At 39.8% G+C, this 22712-nt stretch overlaps 2 protein-coding genes across 3 annotated transcripts; one reads left to right on the top strand and one right to left on the bottom strand.

Annotated features, from left to right (window-relative positions):
- The first annotated feature begins 2223 nt into the window (after positions 1 to 2223).
- smim13 (small integral membrane protein 13) lies at positions 2224 to 9888 on the top strand. Of its 2 annotated transcripts, none has more exons than XM_036561514.1 (3): positions 2224 to 2417; positions 3793 to 3877; positions 8176 to 9888. In XM_036561514.1, the coding sequence occupies exons 2-3, from the start codon at positions 3802 to 3804 to the stop codon at positions 8364 to 8366; spliced, it is 267 nt and encodes an 88-aa protein (XP_036417407.1). In that variant the 5' UTR covers positions 2224 to 2417; positions 3793 to 3801; the 3' UTR covers positions 8367 to 9888. The 2 variants fall into 2 exon arrangements, with proteins under 2 accessions (XP_036417407.1, XP_036417406.1); XM_036561513.1 differs by having other exon boundaries at positions 3790 to 3877.
- A 5037-nt stretch (positions 9889 to 14925) lies between these two features.
- Positions 14926 to 18181, bottom strand: LOC118801264 (natterin-4-like). The gene is made up of 3 exons (XM_036561480.1): positions 18065 to 18181; positions 17869 to 17959; positions 14926 to 16025 (listed from the first exon to the last, which is right to left on the bottom strand). The coding sequence occupies exons 1-3, from the start codon at positions 18179 to 18181 to the stop codon at positions 14926 to 14928; spliced, it is 1308 nt and encodes a 435-aa protein (XP_036417373.1).
- Positions 18182 to 22712: the final 4531 nt, after the last annotated feature.

Below are 22712 nucleotides of genomic sequence, written 5' to 3'. Positions count from 1 at the left end.
CATCTAGGGGCAGTTTAGTATCTCCAACTGGCCTGACTGCATGTCTGCAAAATGTCTACAAAATCATTTTAAAATAGAACAGACAGTTTTAATGCATTTTTACTTTAAACAAGCATAATAATTGTTGTTTTGCAAAAAAATAATAGTTCAACATCTGTAAAGTCAGTGCTGTTTCTCCTGCACAATATGACTAAAAATCACAAAAATAATAATAAAAAAAATATTATTTTTGGTTGGTTCATTTAGAGTTAGAACAAAGAATATACATACATGATCCGGTTTCCTCCCGCAGTTCAAAGACATACAGTCAGACCAGTTGTAGATAATAAATTACCCCTAGTTGTGAATGTACGTGTGAATATGTATGTCTGTGTATCTGTCCTGTGATGAACAGGTGGCCTGTCCAGAGTGTTTCCTGCCTTCTGCCTAATGACCGCTGGGATAGGCTCCAGCACCCCCCACGACCTAGGAGAATAATTGACTTAGATGATTAGTGAGATGATGATGGTAAACATACATCAGCTTTGTGTGATTTATTCTTATTTTGAGGTCATTTTAATTATCATTGTGGGACATTGGAAGAATGTCTGGGAGTCTTGGTCCCTCTGCTGGATTCCCTTGAAAATACAGCATTAGAGTGGACATTCACCCATCAGTGAGGGAAAGCTGATAAGGTCTATATTGAGGAAATAGACACAAATTTCACTGGGATCTGTGTTAAATAATTCATGGACTTATTTTTATTACATCATAAGTGCAAAGAAACACAACAATGATGAGACGACAGTCATAAAAAGATTAGACTACCTAACAAATGATATACTATCCCAACACTACAGCAAGTAAAAACCAGCTGAAACCGGTTTACCCAGTACATCTGAGGACTTTGTGTTCATTTAATATAGTCCTATTTAAATGTATTTATTTTCCATCCACGTTTTGTTTCACTTTTTTGTGCAGTTTCATGTTTTCAACTCTTTGTAACACGTTGTAGGTTGTTTGTTCAGTAGTCTACTCTAAATGTGATCCCTCTAGTCTGGTTTGTTGTTTTAAAAAAGTGGTTTGACGGGAAATCAACTTTAATTATCCCGTCACCTCAAATGTAGTCGATCAACCAAGACATGTTTAGTGTCTGAGGTCTGCTTTTTTAGTTTTGCACTGCGCTATGAGGCTAATGTAGCTAAAAAGTAATCAATGGTAAGTCAAAGGTCACCCAAATTGTATGTGTGTAACATAGACTTCTGTTACAGTAGCATTGTAGTTATAAGGCAAAACTTCAGAAAACAAACTTTTCTTGGCTGACCGTTTACATTTGAGGTAACGGGGATAACGTGTACATTTGATTATTCTGTGAACCATTACTTTACTTGAAAGGTTCATATCCATACATGTTTCTTGTTTTTTAGCTCTGCTGAGTTCCATTCTGACTTAAGTAAATGAGCTGAAACTCCTCTATATCTCCAGCGTGAGTGGGCGGGGCTGAACTGCTGTACTACTGTGGGCTGAATATGTGAAAGTATGTATATATGTTGATTTTGGGGACATCACAGAAACAATGAATTCAAAATGGGCTAATTTGGCAGCACAGTTTTCATATGTGCTGTATGGACTGGAGAGCTGGGATGTTAGCAATATTTATATAAAATGTTACATTCTTTTATTAAAAAAAAAAATGGGGGAAATTCAGTTTTCTGTGGAAGCACATTCCCATCACTTAAAATAAAAAATATCCAGTGCCTATTTTTTTTTATTCTTAAGTTAACACCTATGCCATTATTTTGCGATACTAAGTCATTATTCTGAAATACTATCGCATTATTTTGAGAAACTAAGTCATTATTTTGAGATATTATCTAATGAATTTCAGATTCTAAGTCATAATTTTGTGATACTAATTTCTATTTATTCTATATAATTACTATTTAATATATGTATTTATATATTTACATTTATTTTTATTTACATGTAATGTATATTCATCTCAAAAGCATAAAAAAACATAAAAGCATCAAAATAATAATTTAGTACTGTAAAATAATGGCATTGTAATTCACTTAATAAAAAAATGAATAAATAAAAAATTAGGTGCTGGATGTTTTTTTAAGTTGCGGGATTGGGCCTCCATAGTTTTCCCTGCTGTGGAACACTGAATGAATGAATAAATGAGGGAACGGTCCTAGAGAACTACGTTACCCAGCAAGCGTAGCGCTGCTCGACCTCTTCCGGGCCAGTTGCGTCCGGAGCGTCGTCTTGTTGACTGCAGCTTGTGTTTGAGCTCTGAAGTAAAATAAGAAATCCCCTGTCAGCCTGACAGCGATGTAGAGAAGCGGACCTGCCGCCGTCCATGAGCCGTGTGTCCACTCTCCGTCCGTGTGGGCAGCGGCCACCTCGCCTGCTTCACCCTCAACGCACTGTAGGTTAGTAAAGTGTAGTCTGATATAGAGAGAAGGAGGGGCAACACTGCTGTATTGTCTGCGGAGCTACTTTAAAGGGGAATTCCACCGATTTTTCAAATTTTTTGCATTGCAATTCAGTCGTTGCGATGCAGACGAAGTCATGCAGAATGGTTTGATGTGAAATGGTTCATTGTCTCCGTTTTCTTTACAGTGGTGGTGATGGGAACCAGGGGTCGTCATGTCTACAACACAAATATAGCCAATTTGTTTACTATCCAGAACCACCAGTGGACCTACATGTGTCTACTAAGGTTTTATATATAATGTTTAAGATGCTAAAATAGTGGAAAAAATGTAAAAATAAGTTTTTTGGGAGGACTATTTCACCGTACAGTACCCTGCAACCCCCCTTCCATGAGTTAATTTAAATAAATGGATCAACAAGACGTTTCAGGCCAAAACTTCATCACAAAACTATCATGAAATAATGTCTCAGGCACCAGGCAGTTGATATATAACCATTTCATGTAACTTTCTGTGAGGGAGATTTTAGAGGCATTAACCATTTTAGACGTGTGCCTCCTGACACCACCTCTGTGAACAGTAAACCACTCTGAATGACTTTGCTCACATCTTAACCTAATTATGTAGAAATTTTGAGAAATTGGTGGAGTGGTCCTTCAACAGGGAATTCAACTGATTTTTTTCAACTTGTCTGCTTAATTAAATTGTCTATATGTAAGCAAAGTCGTTCAGAGTGTTTTAACGTGAAATGGTTTAGTACCGAGAAACTTATTGACTTTCTTATTTACAGTGGTGGTGATAAGAACCAGGGGTCGCAATGTCTACAATGGCCAGATAGCAGATAAAAAGCCTTTTTATTTACAACGCAAAACCGCCAGTGAACAGTGAACCTGCACGTCTTCCGAGCTTTTATATGTTATATTGAATATGGTAAAATAGTGATAAATCGGTTGTCTTTTGGTATATTTTGCCTCACAACGCCTTGCAGGTACCTCCCCACTCTACTTTTTGAGACAAAAAGTAATACTTTGGCCGAATATTTTATCTTAAAACTACCATAAAACAAGGTTCTTTGGTATCAGACGACCTATTCATAGACATCAACTTTCTGTGAGAGAACTTTTAGAGACCTTAAACTCTTCAGACGTCTGGTTCCTATCACCACCACTATGAACAGTTCTGTAAGTTTCTCTAGAGTGGAGCATTTCACATTAAACGGCTCTGAATGGCTTTGTATACATCTTAACTATTGAACGATGAAATTCTGCAAAATCAGTGAAATTCTCCTTTAAAGAGTTAAGAATATCTTAATACTGTGCTACAGCCAGCAGGAATAACTAACTAATTTGAGTCATTGTGTGTTCTTCAGTAGGAAAGAGAGATGTGGCAGAGTGTGGGTTTAACGCTGCTGGTCATTGTGGCCACGCTGCTCTGTGTCCTGCTGTTCATGCTCTTTGGTATGTATCACAACGTCTTATTAATTCAGTTATTAGTCTTATTAGTCAAGCTACACTATATTGACCTTATTACAGCTTCTATTTAGGAGATTTTCTTTCAGTCTTTCCAAAGAAATCTGCAGGAATATTTTACCACATCTCCGAAGTTCAGTCTTAGAAGTTGTTTTGATGGTCTACTAGGTCTTGCAGGGTTCTTAGTCTATTTTAGACTAAAATAGACTTTGTATAATATAATAAGCATCTTTTAATCACTTTTAACAACTTCAGTTTTGGAAATGTTTTACTTATTTCCCTCTGACTTTTCCTTTTATTTATGCAACTGGATAGTCTTATATTACATCAAACTCTGTGATATGAGCCCTTTAAAGCCTCAGTCTGGAGTCACTGCAAAGCCAATATGTTACCTCTGACAGCTTCAGAATGGCACAGTTGCCAAAACACGGACATAGAATAAGGTTCAGAATACTGCATGAGATGCTGTTAATTCTGACAGTGTTTTTTGACACTTTTTTTTTTTAATTTCACACACAGTGTTAGTATCAGATAAATATGTGAATCTCTAGACACCCCTTCTGCTACTTTAAAGGGGAATTCCACTGGTTAGAAACGGCATAATTCAGTGGTTGAGATGTAAACAGCCACTGACAGTGGTTTGATGTGGAAAGTTCTAGAGAAACCTAACAACTCTGGTTTTGTAAGAGTGGTGGTGATAGGAACCAAACGTCACAATGTCTTTTTTTAATTATATGTAACGATATTGGTAAAATATTAGAGAGGTGTGAAGCCCCCCAGATTTGGGCTGGAGCAGTGCATTCTCTGGAGTGATGGAGCTCCATCCAGTACATTTGGGATGAGCTGGAGTGATTCAGAACTGAACATCCGGCATCAGTACCAGATCTCACTAATGCTCTTATGGCTGAATGCAATCAAATCCTCACAGCAATATTCCATCATCTAGTGTAAAGCCTTCCCAGAAGAGTAGAGGCTGTTACTGCAGCAAAGGGGGACAAACTCCCTATTTATACTCTTCAGTTCAGGACAAACACTGGGTGAGTGAGTGTCTACAAACTTGTGGACATATACTTTTGTACATTAATTGACTAATAAATACATATGTTGATATTTTTATAAGCATTTTACTTATTTATCTGTCACACTGTCTATTTTAGTTTTTTGGGGTTGTACAGTAAACATACCAAATAAAAGCATTTTGCTTGTTTTTTAATGTTTAAACAGTTTTTTTTTAATTTTTTTATTTTACATGAAAAATTCAGCATTTTTTGTCATTTTCTTTATTGGTTATTGTCATAGGCATGACAGACGTGACCACGACCACATAGCAGAGACAGAGACACATGCTGTGGTGTTAAAGTCCAGCCCACACAAGAGTTTCGTAGCATTTCGTAGCTTCCCTCAGGGAAGAGCTTGCGAGATACAGACAGTCATTACAAAACAAGGCCAGTTTTCTGCAGGCCTGATTTCACTGTAGACTTGTTGGAGAGCTGTGGGTGCTGTTTCCTCAATCATAGTCTGTTTGGCTCTATCCGAGTCTAAAAGCCACCACATGCTGACATTATTTAACTTACCCAAATTCACTAGTGTCAACCTGAAATCAAAACTGACCTTTTTTTGCTTTGTTAGTTTATGTCCCTGATTATAATAAGCATAATTCATCATATTACACTAATGTACAAAAGTCAGACCAGTCAAATTGGCTATTAAATACAAGTTATTCCTTTTTAAGCATCAGATTCCACAGTAGCTTCAACAATGAAATACACATAGTGTGTCCATATTTAAGCTTTATTACTGCTTCCATTCTGTTCAGGAGACTTTTTCAAAGAAATCTGCAGGAATATTTTTTCCACACCTCCAAAGTTCAGTCTTAGAAGTTGGTTGCATTTTCTGCTCCTCATGATCCAACTAATCCCAAACGTATTCAGTGATGTTGAGGTGTGGACTCTGGGGTGGTCAGTTCAGCAGCTTCTTTGCTTGATTTGCAGATTTTCTCTTTGGGTTTTCTCTTTTTTGTCTGTTTCCTTTTCTCAGTAAGGGCTTCTCAGCTACACATCCTTTCAGACCCACAGCGTTGAGCTAATAGTATTAATAGTTTCCCACAGATTTTTTTATTTATTTTTTTTCTGGGCCAGTTGGTAGACTGATGGTACTCTAGCTAACATACAGAGCATGCAAGGTTAGCACTGCAGCCTTTACAATCACCTGAGAAGGTGCTCAGACCAATTCCACATTAAAACAGCTCTACTGACATTAACTAAAGTATGGGATCACAGTGTGACAGTGTAGTGCAGGGGTCAGCAACATGCAGCTCTTTTACTGTCCTGTTGCGGCTCCACAGCAGAATTAGACATTTAGGGAAAAATAAAATAATCCTCCTTTGTAGTAAAATTAAGCTCTGCTGATCGTTTAACACAGTTTTAACAATAAATAGTCTTAAAAAGTGGAGTTAATGTATAACTGCTAAATTAACCTTTAACCCTGAAGATTGAGCATAGACTGCAGGTCACACAGCAACGCAGACACCAGTCCCGCATAGCTAGCTAGTAGCTAACGAAAAGGCAAAGAGAGAGATTTAATATGAACATCGATAATTTGGAGACAAATGGATTTATTTGTGTTTCTAATCACTCCAGCTGGTTTCCTGATACGTTTAATCTGCAATGAAAAACTGTCAAACACTAAAAAGTCACAAAGCTGAAGTCAGTTTTTCGTTCACCAGCTTCTCATTCGAATTGTCCCATTCTGCCTTAAATTGTACAGCAGTTACATTCTGGCGCCTCAGGCACCATTTAAGGTGGAATGGGGAAATTCGAACAAGAAGCTGGCGAATGAGAATCTGACTTCAGCCTCGTAAAAAAGTGAACATTGAGAGACGTTTTACAAGAAACTGTTCCACTTTTGAGGAAACGTTTCCTGCTGGAGATGCGAGAAAAGCGGCTATAGTTGAGCCAAAGCTTAAAGCAAAGCAAAGTAAGTCTGCGTTTTTGTTTATAGACTATAATATTTTTAGCCTATACTAGTACATTAACAGATACGAAGACATATTTACAGCCAAGATGGTAAAATGGACATAAAATGTTGTGACTCCAAGATGGTTTGATTTTTGTTGAAAGGACAAAATGGCTCATCTTAACATGTGGGTGGCCGGCACCTGTCTTAGTGGGACCTAAAAAATCTCTGGTGAAGCTGCAACTTGTTTGATTAAAATAGTATAATAACAGTATCAGATGTTGTAGTATACATTATGATCATAGTGTATATTATTATTAAATATTAGCACATGTTAATTGTATATTAATGAACAAATTAGCGATATGACGTATTGTGATAGCTCATATTAGTGCGTTTTTCCAGTGTGCAAAGTATGGTAAAGTATGATATGGTACCAGAAAACTGGAACTGTATTATTCTGTCGACAGTTAGTCCAGGACCATCAGTTCCGTACAAGCTTTGGCATCATTTGGACCTAATGGCCAAGAAGAATGTAGAAAATTCTTTACTCTTCCATCAGAAGCACCATTCCATGCACTATTACATCACCAATAAGCACATGAATGCTATGATAATGTTGCTAATTTTACATTATTACTTTGTAAAGCATTTGCTAAGGTCACATAGGCTAGTTAGAATGCTAACAATATTAGCATATATGCTAGCCTCCACAGAATAAAGGTTTTTGCTCATATTTTTACACTCAGCAGACTGTTCACGAGTCTGTATATATGTAGTCAGTACATTAGGTTGTTTAATGTCGGCCAATAAGTCAAGCTAGCTCTGGGGTTGGCAACCCAAATTTTGTCCTTTCAACAAAAACCAAACCACCTTGGGAGCCACAACCATTACCATCTTGGCTCAAAATATGTTTTAATATGTTCTCTGCTTTAAGCTTTTGCTCAGCAATAGCTGCTTTTCTCGCATCTCCAGCAGGAAACTTTTACTCAAAAGTGGAGAAGTTTCTGTTTTTGTAGGTGTAATTTTTTACGAGGCTGAAATCAGCTTCTCATTCACAAGCTTTGTGTTGTAGTTTTCCTGTTCCACTTCCAGAGCCGCATGCTGCCAAACCCTGAGCTAGCTAGTAAGGGTAGCAAAGAAGCTAATTAGCCTAATTAGATGCTTCAGAGTGCCGTAAACTGAACAAAAAGGTAATTAAAACATTAATTGTGGTTATTATGATGGTTCTCAAGGAGGTGGAAAATGAAGTAGAACTGTAAGTTCTGTTGGTTCCCATTTCGTTCTTAGACTACTTCAGCTAATGGGTGTAATCTGCTCTTGCTTTACAGGTTGGTATGTGGTGTGGCAGCTGTTCCTGTCCAAGTTTAAGTTTCTGAGAGAGCTGGTGGGGGACACGGGCTCCCCCCAGGCCGAAACGGAACCCTCTGAATCGGAGAGCGAGCGCAGCTCCCCCCCGACCCCTCGACACCGGCCCAAGACCGCCCGCCAAAGAGTCGTCCCTCAGAGCAGCACTACATAAACCTGCCTCCAGCTGGCGCTGTTTACCAGCCGATCAGAACAGCGCCACTGCACTCATGTTCCCCCTTAGAGATACATCGGAGGTGATCTCCTCTCCCCAGGCTTTTCCCCTCTTCTAAAAGGTTCTGGACTGGCTTCAGTATTGATGTAGTGGTCATCATTTGCAAAAGGCTCTAGTCTCCTCTTCATTTCCTCTGTGTGCTGTTTCTTTGGTATGTGAATGAGTGAAACCGTTCTTATAAGGCCTAGCTGACTCGACTCATGCTATCATGCTGCTACCATTTCATTTCGCGTGAATGCAACACACTGCTAGCGAGAGAATGACATAAGTTTGCGATGAGGTAAAACAGAGGAGACACATTTACTCATTACGTTACCAACTGGCTTGCCGCAAAGTTAACCAAGCAACGGAAACGGTAAATTTACAACTGACGTAACAGAACATCGTCAACATGATGACGGTCTAACTTGAGCAGTTATTTACACTAATTCCGTTAAACCTGACGTTTGCTCATAAAGTGCAATGGGGAAAAAAAGTTGTTGTCTTAATTTGACCTGTTTTTCAAAGTTCTACATGTTTAAATAATAAAAAACAAACATAAACAAAGTCATTCAGAGTTGTTTGAAGTGAAATGTTTCCTTGTAGAGAAACTTGCCAACTCTTTTCTTTACAGTGGTGCTGATAGGAACCAGGGGTCACAATGTCTACAACACAAATATAGCCACTTTATTTACTGTCCAAAACCACCAGAGAACCTTTCGAGGTTTTTATATGTAATGTAAATAATTAGAACATAGTGCGAATTTTTCTTTGGGGGACTATTTAGCCTTATAACACCTTGAATGTATCCTTCCACTATGAATGAATGAATTTCGTAAGCCAAACCTTCTCTAAAACTATCGGAGGGAGCTTTTAGAGACATTAATCTTTTCTGGTTCCTGTCACCATCACTGTGACCTGGTACGTTTTTCTGCAGCGGCATTTCACATCAAGCCACTCTGAATGACTTTGTTTACATCTTAACCACTTAATTATGTAGAAACTCCTAAAAATCGGTGGAATTCCACTGGAACGGACCTGCTGTCAGCTGGGCGACAGATTAAGCTGAAACCTTCCAGTAGTAGAGCAGGCGTCCATGAGACGTCATCGTGCTAACGCTGGCTTCCTGGTGCTCCAGACGTGGCACATTGCTTTTAAACTAGTTGCCATGGTTGCCTCTGAGCCTGGGGGGTTGGACTTGCCCTTGTCCAGTGATCTAGGACCTGCTTCTTTAAGCCATGCTATAGAATAATGCATTACAATAGGACAGTGCAAGACTGAGCTCTGATCTGTGACCAGGGGGACAAATCCACACTCTCCTACCCTAAATGAGCATCCCCAGAAAGCACCTGCGTCCACCTTGTGTCCAGTGAAATGGGATAGTTAGCATTGTGAGCTGCCATATTTACATTTTATGATCTGTAATGGCAGTAGCTGAATTTCCCCTTCATAATAAATATATTTCATAAAACATCCATCACAACAAGCCCAATGTGTTCTTTTCATCTGGTAGCTTTTCTGCACCCACACACTTCATTCTTTATATGGTTATAAATAGCATAGCAACTGAACTAAATGAGTATTGACACGGAACGAAATTCCAGTCTCGCATCGTTGAGCCATTTTATATGCACTTATATTTAGAGTACAATAAAACGTTGTCTTGCTAAGTAGGCTTACACTGTTGTTAGAGTTTCCTCAAAGTGTTATTGGTCTAATTACATGTTGGAGTTATTTTTATAGCACCAGAACATTAAATGGCTATGTTGGGATTCTTGGAATAACACAGTTGTCATTCAGTGCCCTTTGTAATGTTTGGGACAAAGGCATATATATATATATTTTTAATTTGCTTCTGTACTCCACAGTTTTAAACTTGCACTCAAGCAATACACATATAGTTAAAGTACATATTCTCAGATTTGAATAATTAATAATAATTAATAATAAATAAATAATAAAATGGGGCAGTCGAGGGCTGGAGGTTAGGGAAGCAGCCTTATGACCAGAAGGTCGCTGCCTCGATCCCCTGAGTTGACAGTATATGACTGAAGTGCCCTTGAGCAAGGCACCTAACCCCCGACTGCTCCCCGGGCACCGTGGGTAGGGCTGCCTGCCGCTCGGGGCAAGTGTGCTCACTGCCCTCTAGTGTGTGTGCATTCACTAGTGTGTATGTGGTGTTTCACTGCAGAGGTGAAACTTCCCCGTTGTGGGACTAATAAGGGTCACTTTAAGTGCATTTTTATGCATTTTAGTTTTGCCATGTAAAATTTACAGCACTTTTTATACAAAAAGAACAAAACAGTAATAGACAAGGGCCGAACCTTACCACAATCTTGCCACAGTCACTTGTTTGGAACACTATTAATAAGAAAGAGTGAACTGGTGAGCTTAGTAACCATAGAGGGACTGGTCAGCCAAGGAAGAGCTCCACAGCTGGTGACAGAAGAAGGAAAATCCTCATACGCATGTCAGACAGATAGGAGACACTTCAGGAGGCAGATGTGGATTTGCCAATGGCCCCTGTCTATAGAAGACTTCATGAACAGGAACCCAGAGGCTACCCTGCAAGATGCAAACCCCTAAGTTAGCCACAAAAACAGGATGTCTAGCTTACAGTTTGCAACAGTTCTGGAAAAGATGTCTTGTGGACAAATGAGACCAAGACTGAAGAACTTGTAGAAGAGCCATGGCAAGAGTAATGTGTGGATGCAAAAAGGAACTGCCGAACGTCCGAAGCAAACCACCTCACCTGTAAAACATGGTGGTGGGAGTGTTATAGCCTGGGCTTATGGCTGTGGTACTCCCTCATCTCCATTAATGATGCAGTTGCTGTTGGCAGCAGCAAAATTAATTCTGAGGTATATAGAAACATCTGATCAATCTAAGTTCAGAAAAAGGCATCCAAACCTATCATCCTACAGAAGACAATGATCCCAAACATACTGCCAAAGCAACAAAGCAGTTTTTCAAAGCTAAAAGCCAGAATATTTTTAACTGGCCAAGTCAGTCACTTAATGTAGAAACAGAGCCGTCATTTCTAGTTTATCCTAAAGGTGTTCAGGGTGGTTGAGACCAGTGCTCTGTGCAGGTCACTAGAGTTCTTGTACACTAACATGGTGAAAGTAAAAGGTATAAAACTATCCTTTATTAACATCTGAGATGCACTTTAACCATATGTGAATTGGTTAGGGACAAATGTAAAACTGTGGAGTACAGAGGCAAATAAAAAAATGTCTTTGTCCCTTACATTATGGAGAGCACTCTATGTTACAATAGAAACTGACCTCTGGGTGGCAGTGTTACTTAATTATACCAGGGACGGCCACTATTGACTATTACTCTCTGGAAAACAAGTGTTAGTGATTTTCATAGGGAACATGAGACAGACAGGTGCAGCGGTGCTAGAAAGTTTGTGGACCCTTTCAAATTATGAAAATGTGTTCAAATCCTCATCTAAATCATAACAATAGATAAGGAGAACCCAGTAAAACAGATAACACAATTATATAGCTTTTTTATTCAGTTATTGAACAAAGTGATCCAACATTACATGTCTTCTTTGGCAAAAGTACACTATGTGGCCAGAAGTATGTGGACAGTTGACCATCACACCTGAATGAGCTTTTTTGGACATCCCAATCCAAAACCATGGGCATTAAAATGGAGTTACTTCACCTTTTGTGGCCATAACACCCTCCACCCTTCCGGGAAGGCTTTTGGATTTGGGAGTGTGCCTGTGGGAATTTGTGCCCATTCAGTCAAAAGGCATCAATGTTGGTCAAGAAGGCCTGGCTCACAATGAACATTCCTCCACAGCAGACTCATCAGTCTATGTCTTTATGGAGCTCGCTTTGTGCACAGGGGTACAGTCATGCTGGAACAGTGAAAGGCCTTCCTCAAACTCTCCCACAAAGTTGGAAGCATATGATTGTCTAAAATGTCAAACCGAAGCATGATGCACTCCAGACGACACGTTTCCACTGCTTCAGAGTCCAGTGACATACTTTACACCACTCCAGCCGACGCTTTGTGCATTGTGATCTTAGGCTTGTGATCTTAGGCTTGTGTGCCGCCATGGAAAACCCATTGCATGAAGCTTCTGACGCACAGTTTTTGTGCTGATGTTGCTTCCAGAAACAGTTTGGAACTGAGAGTGAGTGAGTGATGCAACAGACGATATGCAATTGTTGCGCACTTCGGCACTCAACAGCCCCACTCTGTGACTTTGTGTGGTCCACTGCTTAGTGGCTGAGCTGTTGTCTCTTCTAGATGCTTCCATTCGCATTAATAGCACTTACAGTTGACAGGGGCAGAACTAGCAGGGCTGATGTTTTACCAACTCACTTGTAGCCAAGGTGGCATCCTATGACCATGACATTTAAAGTGATATTTAAAGTCAGTGAACTCTTCAGTACAAGCCATTCTACTGCCAGTGTTTGTCTAAGGAGACTGCATGGCTATGTGCCTGATTTTATACACCTGTTTGTAGATCCCCTTTGCACTGGATAATGTCAGTGTTCGTGACTCCACCATCAGGCAAAGACTGAACTAGAATAGTGTTAGCAGGGAAGAAGCCCCTCCATGAAGATCATTGCCGCCTGTTTAAAATCTGCTAAAACAAAGATCAGCAAATTCTAGGAGGACATTCGTCTGTGAACTGAAGCTCAACAGAAGGTGGGTCTTGCAGAGAGACAACAAACCCAAACACACCAGTCATAAATGGGAACTCGAGTCAGTGCCTTGACTTGCTAGGGCGTTTCTAAGTAGTTGCTGTGGTATTCCAGGTGGTTGCCAGGGTGTTGCTATGGTATCCCTGGTGGTTGCTAGGATGTTGCTAAGTGGTTGCTGTGGTAACCCAGCTGGTTGCTAGGGTGTTGCTATTGTGTCTTTGGTGATTGCTAGAGTGTTTCTAGGCAGTGGCTATGGTATCTTTGTGGTTGCTAGGGTGTTTCTAGGCAGTGGCTACGGTATCTTTAGGGTGTTGCTAAGTGGTTGCTTGTTTGTTATACAATCACTATTAGCATAAATAAAATAAAATAAAGAGAAATTGAATTCATTTAATCATGTTTGAAAAATGAGTGGCGCAAAAGTGGCCTTTTTTCCAGCTATTATAGCTATTTTGGTTTAAATTGTCAGCTAGTCTTGCTGACCTTTTAGTTTGTTACAGAATGTACTCCACATATAGCAAGAGGATAGTGGGTCACTGTTCGCCCACTGTATTTTTACTCAGCGTTTTCCATGCGGCCCACCAGTGGTTAAGCAGAGTACTAGACAAAATGATGCTTTTCATCACTCACTTTCCACTCATAATCCAACTGACTTATTTTTCCTTTATTTCTTTCTTTCATTATCCTTGTAAATTAGTTTAATAAATCATTTTAACTGCAACATCATAATTAAAGCCGGTTATACAGCTGTAACCAATCTAGCCCAGTGTCAGCAACAACATTTTCAACAAAATCAGTTTTTATTAGACTCATTAAATATTTTTTCTCTTGATTGTAATATTATTCTTAGTTTATTTTCCAAAATAAAAGGCTGTGTGCATTTACAATCCGTTTGATGGGATTGAAAACCTTGCATGCTGGGTAATAATGTGGGTAGTCTGAGGGTGGACCAGCAGTGGCATACAGTCAGCGTGGTGTCGACCTTATCAAGCCAGCGGACCGATTTACGCTTGCTATCTGGGTTATTGCTATTGTGATCTAAATGTTATTGTTGTTTTGTGCATATATATATATATATATATATATATATATATATATATATATATGTAAAACAGCAGTTCTAAAATTGCAGTTAAAATGTTAAATACATGTAAAGTAAAAACTCCTAACAAAAGAATCTATTATTTCATGTCAGTTCTTTCAAAAGCTAACATGCTTCTCTAATAATACTCACAGTTAAACTTTATGATGAAGTATTTACTTAAGAATTCACTGAAAACTGCAATCTACAAAGTACAAATATGATGCATCCATGTCTTACAAGCTCCAAAAGTCAGTGTTTTAGCTACAGCTGTGTAGTATTAAACTTAACATTGGAAAATGAATGTACACCATTGTTAGCTTGGTGCTATCATGACACTGCAAATCCCATAGCTAGCTGAAATTACTTAATTACATATATGACAAAAATGTTTGTGAACTCCCATGCTGGTACAAGTTGTGCTAGGTAAGCTAGTATGCAGCTAGATTTCGTTAGTTCTTTAACATGTCATCATCGGAAAACTAAAAAACAAAGTTGTTTCAGAAAAGTAATTTTGGCACCTACTTTTACAGTTTAGCTGATGATACTGTATGGTTTGACGTGTTATTACAGTACTGTTGGAATAATATTGCAGTAGCTATACAATAAGGTGTTTAACACAGTAAAATCTGCCTGTGCTGTAAATGTTCTACCTGAATTTGACGCAAGATGCTGCATAAAACTGTAAAACACATTTAAAATATTATACTCGCTTGAACACAGTGTATTATTGCAGAAATTACAGAAGTTCTTCACAGTGTGGATCTGGTTAGAGGTGATGTTCTCCATCAATCAGCACACAGCTTTCAGCCACGGCTTTGATCTCACCGACCTGAGTGCCGTGGTAGACACCGGTGATCACGGTTCTTCTTTCATCGCCGTTGTCATAGACCCTGACCTGCTTGGCAGTGAAGGGGATGCTCACTTTGTACTGCTCCCCAACCATTTTCACCCGGCAGATGTGTCTGGGAGGGACGTCAATCTCAAGGGTCAGCGAGTGAGTGTCTGTCTCGGTGACAGAGTTGCCCTTCATGTTAGGGAAGGTTTTCTCGTACGTGAGGCCAGTGGTAGCAGCAAAGAAGGGAACCGAAGCTCTGATGGAGGACGAGATGGACAGAGGGTCCGAATCACTCGTCTGCCAAGTGCTGTGCTGTTGAACGCTCTTACTCAAATTCACACTTTCCTTCAGGATGGCATTGCCGTTGTTGGCAACAGATATCGATGTTACGATGACTGAGGTCTTGGAGACTATAGTCATCCCTTCCATGTGGTATTTTACGTCATAGATTTGCTGGGAATATCCGCCTGTCATCACCAGCACTTCAAAACCTTCTTGAAGTATCACTTCAAGACCTTTCCATGGAACAAAGAACCTTTTTGATGGTATATGAAAGGTCCCCACACCATGTGGGCTTTTTCCAACAGCATTTTCCATTGCTGAAGCATGAACCGCGTTGAGTGGGTATGGGTCAACAGTCACGTTTTGCCACTCTAAATGCACTGCATTGTTTTCATTTACCAACACATCAAACGTGGGGCTTATTTGCTCTTTCCCTCCACATGGGCTATGGCATAGGGCTTCTCTGCCGGTGTTGTAGTAGCCGGCTGCCCAGTTGCACCCTGTCAACGGAGCACATACGTAGTCAAACCTCTTGGTACACTCATTTTTCACCCTCACCGCCCACCTGGGTGGTGTGCCTGACCACCTGACCCATTTTAGGGAGGGGAAGTCCTTGTATGTGGGCCTCTGGAGACCTGACCTCTGGGTGATGGAGCTTCTCTGTTGTGGATTTGCACTATTTTGTTTTGATTCTTCTCTTGTGTGGCCAGATGAGGAGGCCTGGATGGAAACATCAAGGGCAGAAGATTCTGGAAAACCAAAAAGAGAGCAGAGTTTGATGAATATGATGCTCTGATTGATGGAACAGCACTATTCATGTACAATGAGTGTCACGATGTAAGAAATGCCACGTGTACACTGTGACATTTGGGTTTTTAAATATATTTTTATGTATATTTATATATTTAAATATATCATTCATTTTTAAGTCAAGAAAGCTGCAGCTGTGCGACGCATTTTGTCACGCTGTCTTTGTGGAGTGGTAGGAATTTCACAATGTAAAGTACCCTTTAATCATGCAAAACGTTCTTTGAGTGTTCATGGTTCTATATAGAACCATTTTCTTTACTAAAGAACCCTTGAAGAACCATCTTTTTTAAGAGTGTACAGTTTTACATCACAACTTAATAAAACTGGCCTTTATCAGTTCTTTGAAGGAAACGATAGAAGATACTTTGGGAGAATATGTCTGTGAAGTAAGCTGATTAATATGTCCTTAAGCCACGTGTCTATTGATATGTCAGGTGCAGAAAGCATGTGAGAGAGAACTTGTCATAGTGAGCTACTGTGCGGAACTATCTTTGTCTGTTGTGCCTTTAATTCCTTATTATTTTCCCTCTTATTCTCCAGGATCAGAATCAACAGAAACATGGAACGTTTATATTTATATAGAAAAATTCACTCGTTTTCTCAGTATAGAACAGCAAATATTTCAATGCCGCTTCGCGAAGAGTTTATTCAGCCAATGAGCTGATCAGCTCAGCAACCAATCAGCACTCAGTAGAAGTAATGCTAGCCAACCAATCAGTACTCAATAAAGGTAATGCTAGCCAACTAATTGTCAATCAGTAGCAGTAACGCAAGCCAACCAATCGGCACTCAATAATAGTAAGCTAGCCAACCAATGAGCACTCAGTAGTAGTGATGCTAGTTGACCAATCAGCACTCAGTAGTAGTAATGCTAGCCAGCTAATCAGCACTCAGTAGCAGTAACGCAAGCCAATCAATCAGCACTCAGTAGCAGTAATGCTAGCTGACCAATCAGGACTCAGTAGCAGTAATGTTAGCCAACCATTCAGCACTCAGTAGCAGTAATGCGATCTAGTCATTTATTAGCAGTAATGCCAACCAATCAGCACTCTGTAGTAGTAATGCCAGACAACCAGTCAGCACTCAGTAGCAGTAATGCTAGCCAGCTAATCAGCACTCAGTAGTAGTAACGCAAGCCAACCAATCAGCACTCAGTAGCAGCAATGCGATCCAGTCATCATTTAGTAGCAGTAATGCCAACCATTCAGCACTCAGTAGAAGTAATGCTAGCTAACCAATCAGTACTCAGTAAAAGTAAGGCTAGCCAACCAGTCAACACTCAGTAGCTGTAACGCAAGCCAACCAATCAGCACTCAGTATCAGGAATACTAGTGTGCTACTGCCCAAAACTTTTTGCTGCAAAGAAATGGAAATATACTGCTATATAGCTTTTGGTGATTTCTTTAATAAAAGAAACATTTCACGTTTCTGCCACGTGTACACCGTGACATTTGGGTTTTTATAGATATATTTTATGTATATTTATATATGTATACCAATTTTTTAAGTCAAGAAAGCTGCAGCTGTGCTATGCATTTTGTCACGCTGTTTTTGTGGAGTGGTAGGAATTTCACGATGCAAAGAATCCTTTAATCATGCAAAAGGTTCTTTGAGTGTTCATGGTTCTATACAGAACCATTTTCTTTACTAAAGAACCCTTAAAGAACCTTTTTTTTTTAAGAGTGGATGGTTTTACACCACAACTTGATAAAACTTTTCATCCTGTTCACTATTTAATTCACACTGGTGCATGAACTAGCAGGAGATCCCGAGTTTACCCACCCTGCACGCTCCGGGTCGTAGTCTGTATAGGACTGGCCTGAGAGAACTGCAGTGAGAAGAGCATGAAAAACAGCAATCCAGCTACCAGCATCTGAAAAACCCATACATACACATCACCATCAGCAAAGACACTTAAAATAACACTAGAGTGACAGGCAAACACAGAACCGCAAGAGGTGTTTTTAATATCTCTTACCATGATTAGTCCTTTATTGGGAGCTTTTACTTTCCCCAAAGTCTTCACCGCTTTTTTATTTAGTCTCCTGCAGGGAGGGGTGAAGTTGCACATGGGGTTGATGATCTGTGTTTCCATGAATCATTCACTGTAGTACCATAAAGACTTTATCAACCCTTTCGGTAAACAATCGCAAATCATGAAAGAGTTCTTCGACTGTGAGCTAACGGGGAATTCCACTGATTTCTGTATATAGCTGAGATGTAAACAAAGTCATTCAGAGTGATTTGATGTGAAATGCTTCGTTCTTGTTCTTCGAGTCAGAATTGGTTGCGGTGGTGGTGATAGGAACCAGACGTCTGATGAGTTTAATGCCTCTGAAAGCTTCCTCAAGGAAAGTTATTACATTCAATGTTTGTGAATACCCTGCCTGATGTCTGAGATATGGCTTTATCATATCTTTGAGATAAGACTTTGGCCTAAAACATATATTTTTTAAATCCATTCATGGTGGAGAGGTTCACTATATGGACAAAAGTATTGGGACACACCTTTTAACCACTGAATCATTGCCACAGGTGTATAAAAAACAAGCACCTAGCCATGCAGTCTGCCTTTGCAAACATTTGTGAAAGAATGGGTCGTTCACTGAATTTGAGCGTGGTGCTGTAATAGGAGGCCAGCATTGCAACAAGTCAGTTCGCAAAATTTTTTCCCTTCTAGATATTCCATGATCAACTTTGAGTGGTACAACTGAAAAGTGGAGGCGTTTAGGAACCACAGCAACTCAGTTATGAAGTGTCAGACCTTGTAAAGTTACACCACAGGGTTGCCAAGTGCTGAAGAGCATAAAAGTCACTAACACTCTGCTGAATCAATAACTGCAGAGTTCCAGACCTCCGCTGGCATTAAGATCAGCACAAAAACTGTGCACTGGGAGCGCCATGGCATGGGTTTCCATTGCTGAGCAGCTGGATGCAAGCCTGACATCACCAAGCACCCTGCCAAGTGCCGGATGGAGTGGTGTAAAGCACGCCGCCACTGGATTCTGGAGCAGTAGAAACGTATTCTGTGGAGTGACGAATCAGGCTTCTCCATCTGGCAGCCTGATGGACGAGTCTGGGTTTGGTGAATGCCAGTAGAACATCACCTGCCTGATTGCATTGTGCCAGCTGTAAAGTTTGGTGGAGGAGGGATGATGCTCTGGGATTGTTTTCAGGGCTTGGCCTAGAATCCTGAGTTCCCGTGAAGGGAAATCTTAATGCTTCAACAGACCAAGACATTTTTGACAATTCTATGCTTCCAACCATGTGAGAACAGTTTGGGGAAGAACCTTTTCTGCTCCAGCATGACTGAGCCCCAGGGCACAAAGCAAGAGGCATAAAGGCATGACTGGGTGAGTTTGGTGTGCAGAAAATTGACCCTGGCCTCAACCCCATCAAACACCTTTGGCATGAACTAGAACAGAGATTGTGAGCCAGGCCCTCTCGTCCACCATCAATGTCTGACCTCACAAATGCTCGTCTGGATGAATGGCCAAAAATCCCCTCAGATACTCCAAGGTCTTGTAGAAGCTTCCCAGAAGAGTGGAAGCTGTTACAGCTGCAAAGGGGGACCAACTCCATATTAATGTCTATGGATTTAGAATGGGATGCCAGAATAGCTCCTGTAGGTGTCCTAATACTTTTGTCTATATAGTGCACATGCATGGTGTTGTAAGGCAAAATAGTCCTCAAAGAAAACTTTAATGGAGAATGTTTTGAATGTGGTTCTGTATAGAACCTTTTTGAAAGTAGTTCTATATGGCACCAAAATGGTTCTTCTATTATTACATCTTCACATCGTAACAATAGCAGAACATTTTTTGGTGCCATATAAAACTATTTTCAATATATGGTTCTATATAGAGCCATATACAACACCTTTTCTATCAATCTGAAGGACAGTTTCACCATGCAGACAACCATTTAAGGATGGAATGGTTCCATATACAAGTCATGGTTCTACATAGAACCATTTCCTTTACTAAACAACCCTTGAAGAACCATCTTTTTTAATAGTGTAGTAAATAAAATGGCCATATTTGAGTTATAGACTGGGAAATCCCTGGGTTCTGTCACCTCCACTGTCTGGCAGCACACAGGAACATAAATAATATCACACAGACTTCCACAGGATTTTATTGGTGTCATTAAGTACAGTGTAAAATGCAGTACATCTGTAAGATCGCTGTAATCACGTAGTTTGGCTAAAGTCCAGTGCCACAAAACGTTTGCATATCGTCTTCCTTGCGAATGGCACTCATCAGTTCTTTGAAGGAAACGATAGAAGATACTTTGGAAGAATATGTCTGTGAAGTAAGCTGATTAATATGTCCTTAAGCCACGTGTCTATTGATATGTCAGGTGCAGAAAGCATGTGAGAGAGAACTTGTCATAGTGAGCTACTGTGCGGAACTATCTTTGTCTGTTGTGCCTTTAATTCCTTATTATTTTCCCTCTTATTCTCCAGGATCAGAATCAACAGAAACATGGAACGTTTATATTTATATAGAAAAATTCACTCGTTTTCTCAGTATAGAACAGCAAATATTTCAATGCCGCTTCACAAAGAATTTATTCAGCCAATGAGCTGATCAGCTCAGCAACCAATCAGCACTCTGTAGAAGTAATGCTAGCTGACCAATCAGTACTCAATAAGAGTAATGCTAGCCAACTAATCGTCACTCAGTAGCAGTAATGCAAGCCAACCAATCGGCACTCAATAATAGTAAGCTAGCCAACCAATCAGCACTCAGTAGTAGCAATGCTAGCTGACCAATCAGCACTCAGTAGCAGTAATGCCAGACAACTAGTCAGCACTCAGTAGAAGTAATGCTGGCTAGCTAATCAGCCCCCAGTAGTAGTAAGGCAATCCAACCAATCAGCACTCAGTATCAGGAATACTAATGTCCTACTGTCCTATTTGCTGCTATATAGCTTTTGGTGATTTCTTTAACAACAAAAAATTTCACATTTCGTTTTTTGTTTTCAGCCACTTAGCCCCCATTCTTTGGGGATTTGCTCGTAGGCTCCTTTAGTGTTTTGCAGTCATGTTTTTGGATTAATGGGAGAAATAGGAAGTGGCCAGGCTCCCCTTAAATTGGCTCTGGGAGGGGGCGATGGTGCGCTCATCAACTCTGTCCAACAGTCAACTATCATGTCTTTAGCCTGTGGTTGTAATGCAAGTTAGCATGGCTGAAAATTCAGCCCAAAGAACAATTAAGCATGTTCAGAGAACTCATTACATGCTGTAACAATAAACATTAACTCTTGCAAGGGAAAAACAGTTCTGCTAGCTAACGATAGCATTTCACTGGCTAGTTTGTTTCACTCCTGACATTAAAAGAGAACTGACTAGAAGAATTTGGGGGTGGGTTTTAGAGAGATGTACTCTTGTTTGCAGCAGTTTTGGCTGCAATCCAGCACCAAAAGTTTAACAAGTTCTAATTATGAGATTATGTCTGGCCCTGCGAGACTAATGTTCTCATAGTGCATTTACATATCGCTGCTGTTGGAAGAAAACCTTGTATGTCCATTTTTGTCGTTTTTCAGTTTTTACATAATTTGAAAATGCCTGTTGCTCTTTACATTATGTGTAAGTTTCATGATGAATTGACTAAAATAAATGGCCCCAAAAAAGTCTGGTTCCATTGACTTACATTAAAAGTAACTAGTACTTTTTTTCCTTCTACTGTAAAGTTATCATTTTGGAGATACGAGGTTTCGTTCCGACAGCAGCGATATGTTTGTATGAGCATCAGAATGTTTGTGTGTGTCTGAAAGACATGGCTTTTGCTGTGTTTGCTGAATAGTTTATGCATGTTTGATGGACTGAGTAGTTAATATAAGGGGCGTAGGTAGGATCTCATGGGTCCCATTCAAAAATGACTTTCAATAAATTAACAGTTTGCTTGTTTACTCGCTCATGTTATGCCTCAAACAGGTTTATAATTAGATGATTAGATCAGTGTTTCTCAACTACGTTGCTCACTTGTTTACTATGGCAAACAAGTGAGCCATTGGTGTGCTTCAGGCCAGTACTGAGGTGGTGGACAGGAATCTGTGGGTGACACTTCATCATAAAAATCAATGAAAAACTAACTGACCTGGTTAAAATTGACTTGGAAAATGGTAAACAATAATAATACAAGCCTTACAACAACGGCGCACAGAGACAGCCTCATAAATGTTTTGCCCCTGGCCTCCAGCAATAAAGCACAACCCTTTTCCAATGTTTTGGTTGTCCCCTTAAAAGTGATTGGTGGAAAAAGTTGCGTTGTAGAAACAGTCCACTTAATTTGCCACCGTTCTGCATCATTTCTGGTGTAAAACAAGTATACGTTAGCCTGATCTGATGATATTTTATGTTTAATAATACACGTCACATATCGTGGTAATACGCACACAAATACAACTGTGTTGAAAATTTCCCAAAACGTTTGTTTTCCTGTGGGCCATTGTCTTTTTTAGTGATAAGTAGGTGGACCTTGAGGTGCAAAACATTAAGAAGGCCTGTGTTGTACTGCCTATTTCATATTTTAAAGTGATAAATAATGAACATATTGCTGTCGTCGGAAGAAAACCTTGTATCTCCATTTCCTGTCGTTTTTCAGTTTTTGACATATTTG

The sequence above is a fragment of the Colossoma macropomum genome, unplaced genomic scaffold, assembly GCF_904425465.1.
Source record: "Colossoma macropomum unplaced genomic scaffold, Colossoma_macropomum, whole genome shotgun sequence".
In the NCBI taxonomy this organism is placed as follows: Eukaryota; Metazoa; Chordata; class Actinopteri; order Characiformes; family Serrasalmidae; genus Colossoma; species Colossoma macropomum.
This window is presented reverse-complemented; position numbering and strand designations above follow the sequence as displayed.

What these genes read in the sequence shown, in the direction of transcription:
- smim13 (XM_036561514.1), top strand. Translation starts at nt 3,802, where the DNA reads ATGTGGCAGAGTGTGGGTTTAACGCTGCTGGTCATTGTGGCCACGCTG. An exon ending in CCTGCTGTTCATGCTCTTTG is followed by an intron (nt 3,878 to 8,175) that starts GTATGTATCACA and finishes CTTGCTTTACAG; the next exon opens with GTTGGTATGTGGTGTGGCAG.
- LOC118801264 (XM_036561480.1), bottom strand. Translation starts at nt 18,181, where the DNA reads ATGGAAACACAGATCATCAACCCCATGTGCAACTTCACCCCTCCCTGC. An exon ending in CCAATAAAGGACTAATCATG is followed by an intron (nt 17,960 to 18,064) that starts GTAAGAGATATT and finishes TGGGTTTTTCAG; the next exon opens with ATGCTGGTAGCTGGATTGCT. An exon ending in TACGACCCGGAGCGTGCAGG is followed by an intron (nt 16,026 to 17,868) that starts GTGGGTAAACTC and finishes TTGGTTTTCCAG; the next exon opens with AATCTTCTGCCCTTGATGTT.